This window comes from Punica granatum, chromosome 3 (assembly GCF_007655135.1).
Source record: "Punica granatum isolate Tunisia-2019 chromosome 3, ASM765513v2, whole genome shotgun sequence".
Classification (NCBI taxonomy): domain Eukaryota; kingdom Viridiplantae; phylum Streptophyta; class Magnoliopsida; order Myrtales; family Lythraceae; genus Punica; species Punica granatum.
The window spans coordinates 338,542-351,259 of NC_045129.1; the positions used below are offsets into that span (position 1 = coordinate 338,542).

Below are 12,718 nucleotides of genomic sequence, written 5' to 3' on the forward strand. Positions count from 1 at the left end.
GTTCATTAACTTATATATATATATATTCTTAAATTGAAATTAACCATTCAAATATTAATGCATACATTAACAAATTAAGGATAATTTAAAATGAATTATAATATCAAATATGGATGAAGAAAATGATATTTTTTAGAAAAAATATTGCATTTTTTTACATATCAAAATTTTAAAAAATTATAATAAATGACTTCCATATATTTTGTAAAAAAAGAAAGTGCAAATCATCTATTGTCATAAATTCTTCTTGTAAATTCTTACTTTTAAAAATTTTTAAATCGATTTATCTTTTACTTTTTTAAAACTGTAAATATTTAAACATGCTTATTACGTGTTAGTAAATTTTTATTTTAGTTACTTATTATATCGAGTTATTTTTTTTATAGATATGTTATTTTAAGAACTTGTATTTTTTCTAAATAAATTTTGAGGTTTCAATTTTTTAAATCAAGAATGTGCTCATATAATAATATTATTAAGTATTTAATGATTTATATAGGTATTTAATGATTTAATCTTAATTGTATATAATACGTTTACAATTGTTTATTTAGACATTAACCTTTATGACCTTCTACTATATACAAAATTACATTTCTATCTCTATTTATATGGGGATACTATATATATATATAGATTAAAGTTAAACGAAAATGAAACTCTAAGAAAAAAAAAAAGAGTTAATTGAAACAAGGTCCTTCCTAATAATATGAGAAAATATGATGCTAGCCAGCTAGCTAGCTTAGCTAGGTTGGATGGATGCAATATTAAGTTGGAGATTGAATTTATTGTTACTAGCGTGCTTGCCCTCGCTTTGTAATTTTATATTTTAATTTATTATTTTGTGCATTATATTTTAGAAATATGGGATTGAAATATTTTCAAAATTTATGAGATTTTCTCAATATTCAATGCGTATTTAATGGATGAATATTATAGAGTCAATTATTCATGAACTGATGATATGTTATAAACGGTTCTTCTTTATAAATGATGGACTAAGAGCCTAACTTAAAGTTCTCTAATATAAAGTACAAAACACATAATGAAAGTATGTCTAAAACACATAATAGAAACCGGACGCCTCCAGTTTTACCTACCTAATAAATAATTCAGCACTATAATGGGAAAAGCGTAATCTCAAATAGATCAATATACACATATTCGCATATAAAGTAAATCATCGTTCATGAGAGGGCATACTACAATGACGGATTTGACGATAAGACAATTCTTCTTGGACTGCGCGCCATCAAGACGCCAGCAGCATCGTCTCTAGTGTCCCTTCACACAAAAAAAGAAGCTCGTAAAAATGATTATGCATTTTAGTTCTAATTATTTTAGCATGTCATTATATATGAAGAGCTTGAGAAGTTAAGAAGACAATACTTTTGACATTGGAGATCAAGGAAAAGAGTTCAACAACTTAATAGACGTACACTTAAAAGAAAAGGAACAATCATCATACCCCTTTTAGTTTTGATCAGATTTGCTGGCATTTCCAGGTAGACCGAGAACAGGATAGTAATCCTGAACAGAGAGATTTTGATGTTCTAGTTGGAGATGCAACACTATACAGACAAAATAATCAGGGGAGGAGAGTAAATTCACACAAGCAGACGCGCGCAATTATGGCAAGGGAAAAAAATGAAATCAAACATTTCCACTCACAGCATCAGCTCTACCAACGAATCTCATTTCATGCCTTGAGGTGAATTCCAAGACGAATCCACCTGCATATATAAAAGGGCAAAGGCAGATCATTTCATGTATTATTTTATATCGATTAAGATGATCTCAATTATCCAAATTGATCCTTCATGTCCAATTTCCAGAAAAATCAAATGACGGAATATCGTTGTAAATCACGATGTGTAAGAACCCACCATCGAAGCTCAAATTAGCAGTAGATGCACCTGCAAAAGCAAAGGATAACGCAATGAGAAACAATTGGCGCAGACTGAACGGATCCCAATCAAATTGCAAGGTCGTCAAGCTGATGATGAAGAGCATCAGGGCCGCAAGGGTGGTGGCCCAGGAGGAGAGGTGTAGAGCCGATGGAGGGACAGGAGGATCGTGGCTGCAAGGGTTGTGACCAAGGAGGAGGGAGGAGACGATGAACCTGCAAAAACCGAATAAGAAGAAATATATTGTAGACTAATTATTCGATTAGACATTGTAGACTAATTTATTAGGGAAATAATAATTACCTTATGAAAGTAATAATGTAGAGCAACTTATATCCATAACGAAAATGGTAGAAAATAAATTGATCTTTATTGTAATAGATATATTTTCATGTAGAATCATTTGAAAAGACATGTGATGATAAGTCAAGAAATGAAAGAAAAAGCTTACGTGACAAGCTCTCATTTATCGAACGGATGTCTCTTTAGGAGCCAACTTTAATATAATATAAATAGATTAGGAGATAACATATCAAATATCTGGTTGACTTTATATTTATTTATTATTTCCATCCTCATTCTTCAATTTATATATATATTAGCTAATTGCTGATTCTGATGAAAATGCATATACATGGATGGCTGCATTTTATTAAAAGAAGACAAGAAGCCATATATGCATATACACAGTTGCACGGTCAATTGATTAAAGACTACATATATTATATATATTAATCACGAGCTGAGATCGATCATAGTAAGAAGGAAGCAACAGCGCCCAATTATTAATATAACTGATTAATTGGAAATGGTCATGGACTCAATTGACATTGTTGTTGCTGTTGCTACTGCTGCTCTTGTTGTTGTTGTTGGGCTTCCAGCAAGGACGGTTGTTTTCGCTGACGGAGGAACATCATCCGGGACCGGAGAAGGGAGCAACGTTATCGCCAGCAGGCCACTGACTGCGGCCGCCACTGCCCCCACCACAAAAGCTGGCAAGTTCCCTCCTCCAAACAGTGCATCCCATGGTCCGCTTATCACCGATATCAACATCTACGTACAACCATGCACCAAACCATATGGGTAGATATATACATTCTTAATATATATATATATATATATATATATACAGGGTTTTGAAAATTTATTAACAGGGTGAAATTTAATTACAAGAAGAGCAGAAATACTTAACGAGCAAAAATTATATGACAGAAATAGAATCAAAAGATATATATTTAGATGAAAGACAAATTTTTTTTTTGTGAGAACCGTGATATTCGGAATCTCAATTAGGTTCCAACTAATCCAGTCGAGCTAAGTCGGCCTACTAAGAGGTAAAGTTCTCACAACGTGTATTTTTCTGCATTCACAATGACTCGAACTCGATACCTTACTTAAGTGAAAAAACGCCAAACTGCTTAAATCAACCCACGTAATGTTGAAGACAATATCAACCTCTATAAGTAGCTATATTGAAAGATAATCCCACTTCATATAGTTAGGGTAATTTTTTATGATTAATGGACAAAATTACCCCCAGTCTCTCTATAAAATACAATCTTATAGGACCCACTTTTTAAGAGTAATTTTGTCTATTTACCATAAAAGGGATGCCATTATCTATATGAGGTGTAGATTTAACCCAGGCCATAAAGGATATGATAAAAAATAATCAATATACTGTGAAAATCTTATTGTTCATCCCAACTTAAAAGTAATAGTATGTTAAACATATATATCTAAAATTTTATATTGTTAATTAATTTCATACATAAGGAAGGCAAACATTATTTATTCAGATAAAGAGGGCGTTAGCGCAGTAGAACATGCTTTCACCGGTCAAACTAGAGATTGCATGTTCGATTTTTATTGTGGAACTATCCGTACCATCTTATTTGTTATCAAGACTTCTATTTCATGACATTATTAGGTTCATACGCCATCCTTTTTAACTGACACATTAATTATTCAAAATTTCTTTAGCAAATAATCATACTTGAGCTCTATATGTGCTCTAAATTTATGGCAATACAATATTTTTTTATGAGGGAAGTCTGTCACCTAATACAAGAACATAAATAATAAAGCTAAATAAAGAGGCACAGAAGTCCCACTAATGAGAATCGAATCCAAGACCTCATTATTCTGGACGGTAACTTATGTCACTGCATTAAATCTTCTTCTTCTAGTAATATATTATTCGAAAGTTAAGGATAATGTCTCTTATATATATATATATATATATATTACGATATAACTACGTTACTAGCTAGCCAACTAGCATGTAATAGGCAAGGCAAATAATAGGTTGGACTTCCCGTGACTTGATGGAAAAATTTCCCAATAATAATTCATCATATATAAAAATGAAAATTAAATGACTGCTCGAACAGTACCTGGGGAATAACAATTGCAAGGTTCAAAACTCCGAGCGAAAGTCCTATAAAATTCAAACAGACACACATACCTCATTAGATATATATATATATATATATATATATATAGTTAGAGGAGAGGAGACCCCTATCATATATATATATAAAATTTTCCAGAGAGTATATTATATTATATTTAATAATAGAATAGATATAATTACTAATTGTTAATCAGTAATTAATAGGATCGAGCAATGCCTTGATGATGGCTCATATCACAATCGACATATATATATATATATATGTATATATATTATATATAAATATAGACAGTACCTTGGCCTGCACCGGAGGAATTGGAGAATATCGACGCCAGAGCAAATGGGATACTGTAAGTCACAGCCAAGGGTATCCCCAGCAGTGCAAAGAGGGCCAGTGCACCGGCCTTCACGGGCCCAGGAGGCGGCAGGGGCTCGCCGGCTGAGAACCTCCGGGTGGAGTCAGCCAGCTTGGTGATGAGCACAGTCAGGCCCAAGCAGAGGGCCAGCAGGAAATTGACACAGCCCCACAGCCGCTTGACGCCGCCTGCCCCACGGGCAAGCAGCTCCACCGCGAGAGACATGACGCCCAACACCACTGAGTTGAGCATCAGGCCCAGCGATCCTGCTCGTACACCGGCAGCGTAGGCCCCGCCTTCACCGACCTTCCCGCCGTACACTTCCCGGCCCATCCAGTCAGTGTCAAACAGGAGGAAGGGGAACCAAGCAATCCAGTTGAGACCCGTCACCAAGAGCAGGGTCCACATGGGGCGCTTTAAACTCCTCAAGACACCAAATATTTCCCGGCAGAAGAAGGGGACGGGCGCTTCTAATTGCTTGACGACAGAGGATGATGAATATCCATTATTATTGTTATTATTACTATTAGTTACCACCCCATCCCCTGCATCCTCCTCGATCTCCAATGATGATGAGGTGGGCACAGCAGCGGCGGCGGCAGCTGGGGCGGTGGTGTTCTTGGAATCAATACTAATATCGTCGGAGGAGAAGGGCTTCTCGGGGACGGTGGACAAGGCGAGGGCAGTGAGGGAGAGGAGGAGTGCGATGGAGAGGAAGAAGCAGGACTTGAGGTTGGCGCAGTAGAGGTCGCAGGCTTTGGTTCTTGTGAATGGAAAGAGGCGGTATAGGTGGGTGTAGGAGCCTGCAGCAAACCCGAGAACGTTCCCCACCGCCATGAAGAAGCCGTAGAAGGAGTTGGCAATTCGGGTCTTCCTCTGGCTCGCAGCCGCCAGGTCCGCCAGGAGCGCCCGGCAAGGGCCCTGCTGGTCAATTTCTTAAATGAAAATATACGTAGGGAAGAACAATTATACTGTGTGCGTTTGATTTTAAAGTAAAATTTTAAAATTAGATTTTAATTTTGAAAAAGAGTGATATAAATGGAGTTCATTTTTTAATTTTTTTTATTTTGTATGAATTATTTAGTTTTATTATAGGTAGAATTAGATTAAAATTATATTTACAAATTAAATAAGTCATTAATTAATATATGGTAAAATGGCATCATGAATGCATGCTTTAATTTGCCTGTGCTCTCTCTCTCTCTCTCTCTCCCTCCCTCCCCCTCCCTCTCTCTATATATAATGTTACATATATTTATTTGTGCATGCAGCTATATATATATCAATACCATATGCGTATCAATTAATATCATTGGCAGCAACATATATACGCAAGCGTGGGTGTGTATATATATTTTTAAAATCACAATTTTAACCTAATTCTATCCATAATAAAATAAAATAACTCATACAAGATAAAATAACTCATACAAAATTAAAGAGTGAACCCCATTTATATGAAAATAAAACAAAATAATTCATACAAAATCAAACGATGGACTCCATTTATAACACTATTTTTCAAAATCAAAATTTAATTTTAAAATCCTACTATGAAATCAAATGCAGCATTAAAATTGATGTTGGATTTTTTTTTTCTCTTTCTCTTCTGGGTAATTAATTAATGAAATAATAGTAATAATAATAATATCTACCTCATCACCACACCACAGTAAATTAATACATACATACCTGCAACATGTTGTTGGCAACGTCGAGGATCCAGAAGCCGACGACGAAGACGGCGATGGCACGGGGCTTAGGGGTGCGGTTGTTGAGGTCGCCAAAGAGGTGGCCTAAGTCAGCGGAGAAGCCGATGAGGAAGACGGCGGTGGCGACAAGGGCAGAGCCGGCAGCGATGAAGGGGCGGCGGCGGCCGAAGCGGGAGGTGCAGCGGTCGCTGTGATAGCCGACTACAGGCTGGACGACCATGCCAGAGATGGGGCCGCAGAGCCAGATGAAGGCAGCCCAGGTATGGGGGATGCCGAGGAGCTGAACGTAAGGGGTGAGGAGGGAGAGCTGGAGGGCCCAGCCGAACTGGATGCCAGCGGCAATGGAGGCCACGGTGATGATCATCCTCTGGGGGCTAGGGGGAGGGGGAGGGCTGGGCTTTGGCCAGGGAGAAGAAGACTGCTGCTTGACTGATTCAACCTCCATTATTAATTGTGATTAACTGCTGTGGATTAATTAATTAATTAATTAATTAATTAATTAATTATGAAGGAGGCTAGAGATTGATGGATGAGATGAGGTGAACATGAGATAAGATGGAATGAATGAGGGAAAGGTGCTAAGGGGGATATATATATATGTGTGTGTGTGTGTAGAGAGAGAGAGTGGAGAAGAGTGGATCTCGTGAGTTGATGACCATCAGCTGCTATGCCATTGCCATGCATGAAGGCAAGTGACAGAAAAAGAGAGAGAGGGAGGGGGGCATGCAATGCAAATGCAATTGCAGTTGCAGTTGGAGGCCTTATCCACAAGGAGATGAGGGAAAGGGGAAGGGAAAAGGAAGCAATGAGTTGGGAGTCACTCCTTGGGGAATACTGTCAGTGAGCCAGTCAGTCAGTCAGTCAGTAGTTTACGTGCTGAATTCTTAGGGGGAGGGAAGGGGAAGAGTAAAATGGGGGGGGGGGGGGGGGGGGGGGGGGGGGGGATGGGCACGCTTTTCAAAATGTTTTCGACAAGTATTTCCCTATTGCCTATCGATCGCTGACCCCTCCCTAGTCCCTCCCCTCCCCTCCCCCTCCCCCTCCCCCTCCCTCCCCTCATTTATTATTGGCAGTTCAGTGCATCATCATCAACAGAAGAAATTAATACTCCATTTCATTTCATAATTAAATTTTAAAATTTTAATTTTATTCATTACATAATAAAAAATAATTTTTCAAAGTTAAAAAATTAAACTCTACATATAAATTTACGTACAATTCTATTATATTTAATTCAATTTTTAATATTAAATTCTCTTAACTATTTATTACTTTTTCACACTTTTTCTCATAATTTAACAATACAATCATTATAACCCAATTAAAATCAAAACTCTGTAGAACCAAACACTGTAGAACCAAACACACTATAACAGAAAGTCTCCATTCTCTCTCTCTTTCGGGCACTCCATGCATGTCTTTTGTCTTTGTGCGTGTGCGAGTGCGTATTTTTTTCGTCCGCGGTGAGGCGGTGGTGGTGCTGCTCCTCCTTTATCTTGGACCTGGCGAGCGAGATAAATGTATTGTATTGTATTGTATTGGATAACATGGTATCGTCAGGCCGGATAGAACACTGAGGAGGAGAGCGGACCCGACCCCTAGCGGAGTTTCAAGTTGCAATAATGATCCCAGAACGTTATCCAGTCAGTCATATCCACGTATACATACATACATACATATATTATTATTATTATTATTATTGCTAATATAATATATACGTGTATATATAGGGGAAAAGGGGGACTGGACTAGAGAGAGGAAGACATATATATATCTTTGATTAACGGTCGGTTCGATCCTGTGACTTGTTATTTTGTTTCCACTCTTTCTGGCCGACTTTTTTCCTTTTTACTTATTTTATTGTATACTAATATAATTTATTTATTATTCATAATACATAGATAATATAATATAAGGGGAGCAGTGAAGTGAAGGGGAGGGAGGCAGTGACCAGTAAAGCTTTGTTTGAGTGAGTCTGACGGCGGCCAGGAATGGGAAATAAGGTAAACTATGAACAGATTTAGAAGGACGAGTCGGAGATGGAAAGGACTGCGACTGGGCCGCGGGCCGGCCGTTGTGTGGGGTGACTAACTGTCCATTACTTCACTTTACTAACGGTGGCGGTGGTGCCTCTTCTACTTCCTCCTCCTCCTCCCGCTTCCGATAATAATAAATAAATAAATAAATAAACGTTAAGAGAGGAGAGCCAGACTCTTTCCCTTTCTTGTTCTCTCGTGAGTTAACTCCTCCCCCAACTAAACCCTCTCTCTCTCTCTCTCTCTCTCTCTCTCTCTCTCTCTCTCTCTCTCTCTCTCTCTCTCTCTCTCTCTGCCTTTTATTTGACTGACTGACTGACTCTGAAACTGACTTCATCATCTTCAGTTTCGTTCATCTTTCCTTCCTCATGAAAATCACCACCCCATCCAGACAGAACCACAATAACAAACAAACATACGTAACTCATAATGTATTAGTTTACCCAGACAGACACAACTTTACCGCCTCATCCATTTCCATTTCCATTTCCTGGAACCGTCAAGTCAAAGCCTTAACCTCTACCCTCCCCATCCGATCGGCCTCATTGGGCCCCCACCTTCCCCCCACACCACATCAGACCAAACCAGACTGCCACCATAAATTCCTTGCACTGAGTCCTCCTCCATTACTTACTCCGCCACCGAATTTAAGAAAGAAACTACCGATCCTCCCTCGAGAAAGAGAGAAAGAGAGAAAAAAAAAAAAAGGAAGAACTGAACTGTGCGTTTAGATTCAGAGTTAAAAGTAGTTTTGATTTTGATTGTGGAAAATGACAAATGAGTTAAAATTTAAAATTTGACTTGGAAAACGTGTATTTTGTTGTGTAACGTGTTGAGTTAAAATTAAAATTAAAATTTTTGACTTGAAAAATATGTATTTTTGTTATATAGTGTTTTGAGTTATGATTTTAACTTACAAACCAAACATGCCTGAAAATAGCCAAGATGGTGGGTGCAATATTATTTGTTAATTTGACTATATACCATTTTCAGTTCAATAAGTAAGTATTTGGCAGCAAATCAGATTCAGGAAACAAACAGTAACTAATATATAGCACCATTTCTTATCCCTTCAGTGAGTAAGCCCCCAATCAACCTAATTAAATCAGAGATCAGAAGAAGAGTCCGATGCGATGGAATTATATGACTAATGGAAGAGTAAAAAGGGAGAGGAGCATGCCATTGCACAAACCTAGTAGGTCAGATACTCCACTTCACCTCGAACCTATATTATTAAAAAGTGCGGAGGCCCATCTGTCAGGATTCGATGTTTTCACTTTCTGTATGGTTCGCCTTTGATCGGTCAAGGATTGGAACCATCAGCAACGAAAAGGTTTCCACATGTGACACCGCTGGTCAACGGCCAAGTGAGCTATGCCTAACATTTAATTTCCCCCTCTGTCCCCAACCGGGAGAAATGCCATAAGAAGCTCACCGTTATTCAGAGCTTGTTCCAAGACGTGCTACAGTCGGTCAATCTAACAGATAAAAGAGAAAGATAATTTAATAAATCCATAAATGATGTCACAAAAATTATAATAACACGCCAAAACAGATACTTGTGCGAGCAATTATTGGAGATACCACTTTGAGGAATTTCCGCCGCCAGCCTCCGAGATGAGATTTTCCAGTTCGTCGATGATGGCGTCATAGCAGAAGCGGTATTGCTCCTAGTCATTGTTATACAATGGGAGTCAACAGAAACTATCAACAAAAGGTCAAATTGGATGCAAAAGTCAACTCCGAGATTATGACTCTGATCCGGGGACTGGGAGCCCGAGGCAATTTCAGAACCACGTGAGAAAGTCAAAGTGCAGAAACAATTTTTCTTTTTCTTTTATTATTATTATTATTATTAATAAGTGCAGAAACACTAGAAACACTTGAACTGTAAGGAAGGGTAACTTCTCATAATATAAGAGCGACTTACAGAAACATATAAGAGAATCTTAGCCACAACCTTAGTTTGACATACTCGTTTCACAAGATTAAAATAAAACCACGTTACTGCAGGACAAACATATGCATACTGAATATGAGTAAAATCTAAATGACAACATCAATACCTTTGTTTGGACCATCCCAATTCTCTGAGACCTGAAAGCGGCTATGGTATTAACTAGATCTAAAGCAGACATGTCCCCGATGAGGATTCTTTGTATTGTGTTGTGGATGGTGCAGTATGTTCCACTCCTTCCTATTCCTGCACGGTAAGAGAAGAGAATTTCTCAGTGAAAAGGACAGAATGACCTTGTTGGCCCCAAAATCTAGACACGTAGTCTTAGATTCATGCTGAACCTGCAATGCACCACCATAGGACCTAGACTTGGTGGTATGTATGTGACATATTCTTTCGAAAATTTCACGAACAGCGACTGTATCTGTTGGAACTCCATGATCAGGCCAGTCAGGATACTGAATGTGCAAAACAGACATTGGAGGCTGTTCTGCCTGCAACAGAGGAAGGGAAAGAGGTACATAAAAGATGTAAAACACCAATATAGGTTACTTCATTTTCCATGACAAGGAGTGTGATGTTTTGAAAAATCAGACTAAGCTTGAGAAATTTAGAGCCAATTTATTCAAGTATGCTACCTTACCTCCTTGTAGTTTACCTCCAAGTGCCGTAAAACCAGTGAAGTCTCCGTAGTCTTTATCCATTTGGTCTCAATACAAATGTTACCAATGTCTCTTGGACCATCTTCGGCTTGGAAATAATCTCCACATCTCACTATCTGCTGATAAATGAGGAAGATAAACCCACTGGATGAATTATGAAATGAGTATGCATTCCGACTGGGGACATCCCAGATATCACTGAATTAATCAATAACAGGAGTCCCTCTATTAAAAATGACTCTTGCGAAGCTTTACCGGCATGTAGTTATCAACCAACCGAGATAAAGCTTGCATTAATATAAACCTGCGCAGCTGGTCTGTAATCCTTACACGGGTCAAGAACAACCCGAGTCTCATCAACTGAAATTAATAACAAAGGACAAATCTTAAAAAGGGAAGCTCCGCAGGACGTGGTTTTTCTTTTTTAATATATCTAAAAGCCAGTGCCAATTGATGCAGATAAAGAAGGAATCACACTTACATGGAATGACATCTCAGTAGCGGTTTTTGCTCAAATTGACATCAGCAAGACCCACGGTGCAGCTTTTAATCATCTTTGATGGCTTTATCCGGTTAGCCTACCACCAAACATGTAGAAGCCACAGACTACATAAAGTTTGTACATTATTTATTCATCAAGCTACATATTTGTCATGAAAAACCAATCTTTCTCATCAAGACTGAACACATAGTAATTTCATCATGTCGCCGAATTTCAGAAAGCAAGGAGACTAGCCACAAACATCACTTGAAATGAATATCCGCAGAAAGCATTTCATTTGTCAAGCCTTACCAATTAAAAATTTATGATAACAATTTTCAAAGATGACACAAATGAAGCTGAAATTTCCACATAGATTCAATGTCACTGAGTTGTTGTCGGCTTGTTGCTTCTTATGAGGGCAGCAGTCAAGTCCAACTATTGCGGACTGGTGAATGCGATATAAGGGCACGTAATTTCTCTCTCAGGCACGCTAGGAGGCCCGAGAATAATGAAAAATTCAATCTTTGTTTGCTACCATAAAGCAAAAGCACCTAACTCAGGATCAGCAAAGAGCAGCTTAAATTGACTTTTGATGCTATGAGTACTGACCTTGTATCAGCAAACACAAACGCCGAGAAACCAATTTCCCCATAAATAACCGGAAAAAAAGGCGTGAAAATGGGGGAATAGGCTCAGCTCAGCCCCCAAAGAATCGATTCTTGGTAGAAGCAAACCTGCAAATGAACAAACTCCTGCAAGATTCGATCAGGCGAGCGGATCTTCTCTCGAAGAGCTTTGAGAGCTTCGGAACAGAACATGTAGTGGTGGCGGGCGAGGGAGAATTTCAGGGGGGAATCAACAGAGAAATCGAAGAGCTTATTAGGAGGGACTGGTGTGGAGTTAGTGGCAGCCGGAGGATTAGCCATGGGCAAGGGCGGGGGTCGCCGAGGATGGCGGAGGTTCCGAGAGCGCCGGGAAGTGATGTTCCCCAGCTGTGATCTTCTTTAGGTTACAAGACGGACGAAAAGGTCTTACTCCAGTCGTCGGAGAGAAGACGAGAAACAGGAAGATGGACCAAGATGAAGATGATGAGTTGCTCGGCTTGAATCGGTTAAAGGGGCGTACATTCCTGCGTACTTCGTCCGTCCATAAAAATGGGCTTGGGCTCTAACTGGCCGTCTTTGATCC

General features: G+C 38.6%; 1 protein-coding gene and 1 pseudogene across 2 annotated transcripts; both read right to left on the reverse strand.

The window, feature by feature from the left end:
* Window positions 1–963: 963 nt before the first annotated feature.
* On the reverse strand, window positions 964–7,269 carry LOC116199754 (sucrose transport protein-like). Of its 2 annotated transcripts, none has more exons than XM_031530231.1 (7): window positions 6,372–7,269; window positions 4,619–5,600; window positions 4,304–4,347; window positions 1,887–2,960; window positions 1,672–1,733; window positions 1,469–1,530; window positions 964–1,284 (listed from the first exon to the last, which is right to left on the reverse strand). In XM_031530231.1, the coding sequence occupies exons 1-4, from the start codon at window positions 6,834–6,836 to the stop codon at window positions 2,706–2,708; spliced, it is 1,746 nt and encodes a 581-aa protein (XP_031386091.1). In that variant the 5' UTR covers window positions 6,837–7,269; the 3' UTR covers window positions 964–1,284; window positions 1,469–1,530; window positions 1,672–1,733; window positions 1,887–2,705. The 2 variants fall into 2 exon arrangements, with proteins under 2 accessions (XP_031386091.1, XP_031386090.1); XM_031530230.1 differs by having other exon boundaries at window positions 1,469–1,571.
* A 2,107-nt stretch (window positions 7,270–9,376) lies between these two features.
* LOC116199758 lies at window positions 9,377–12,718 on the reverse strand (annotated as a pseudogene).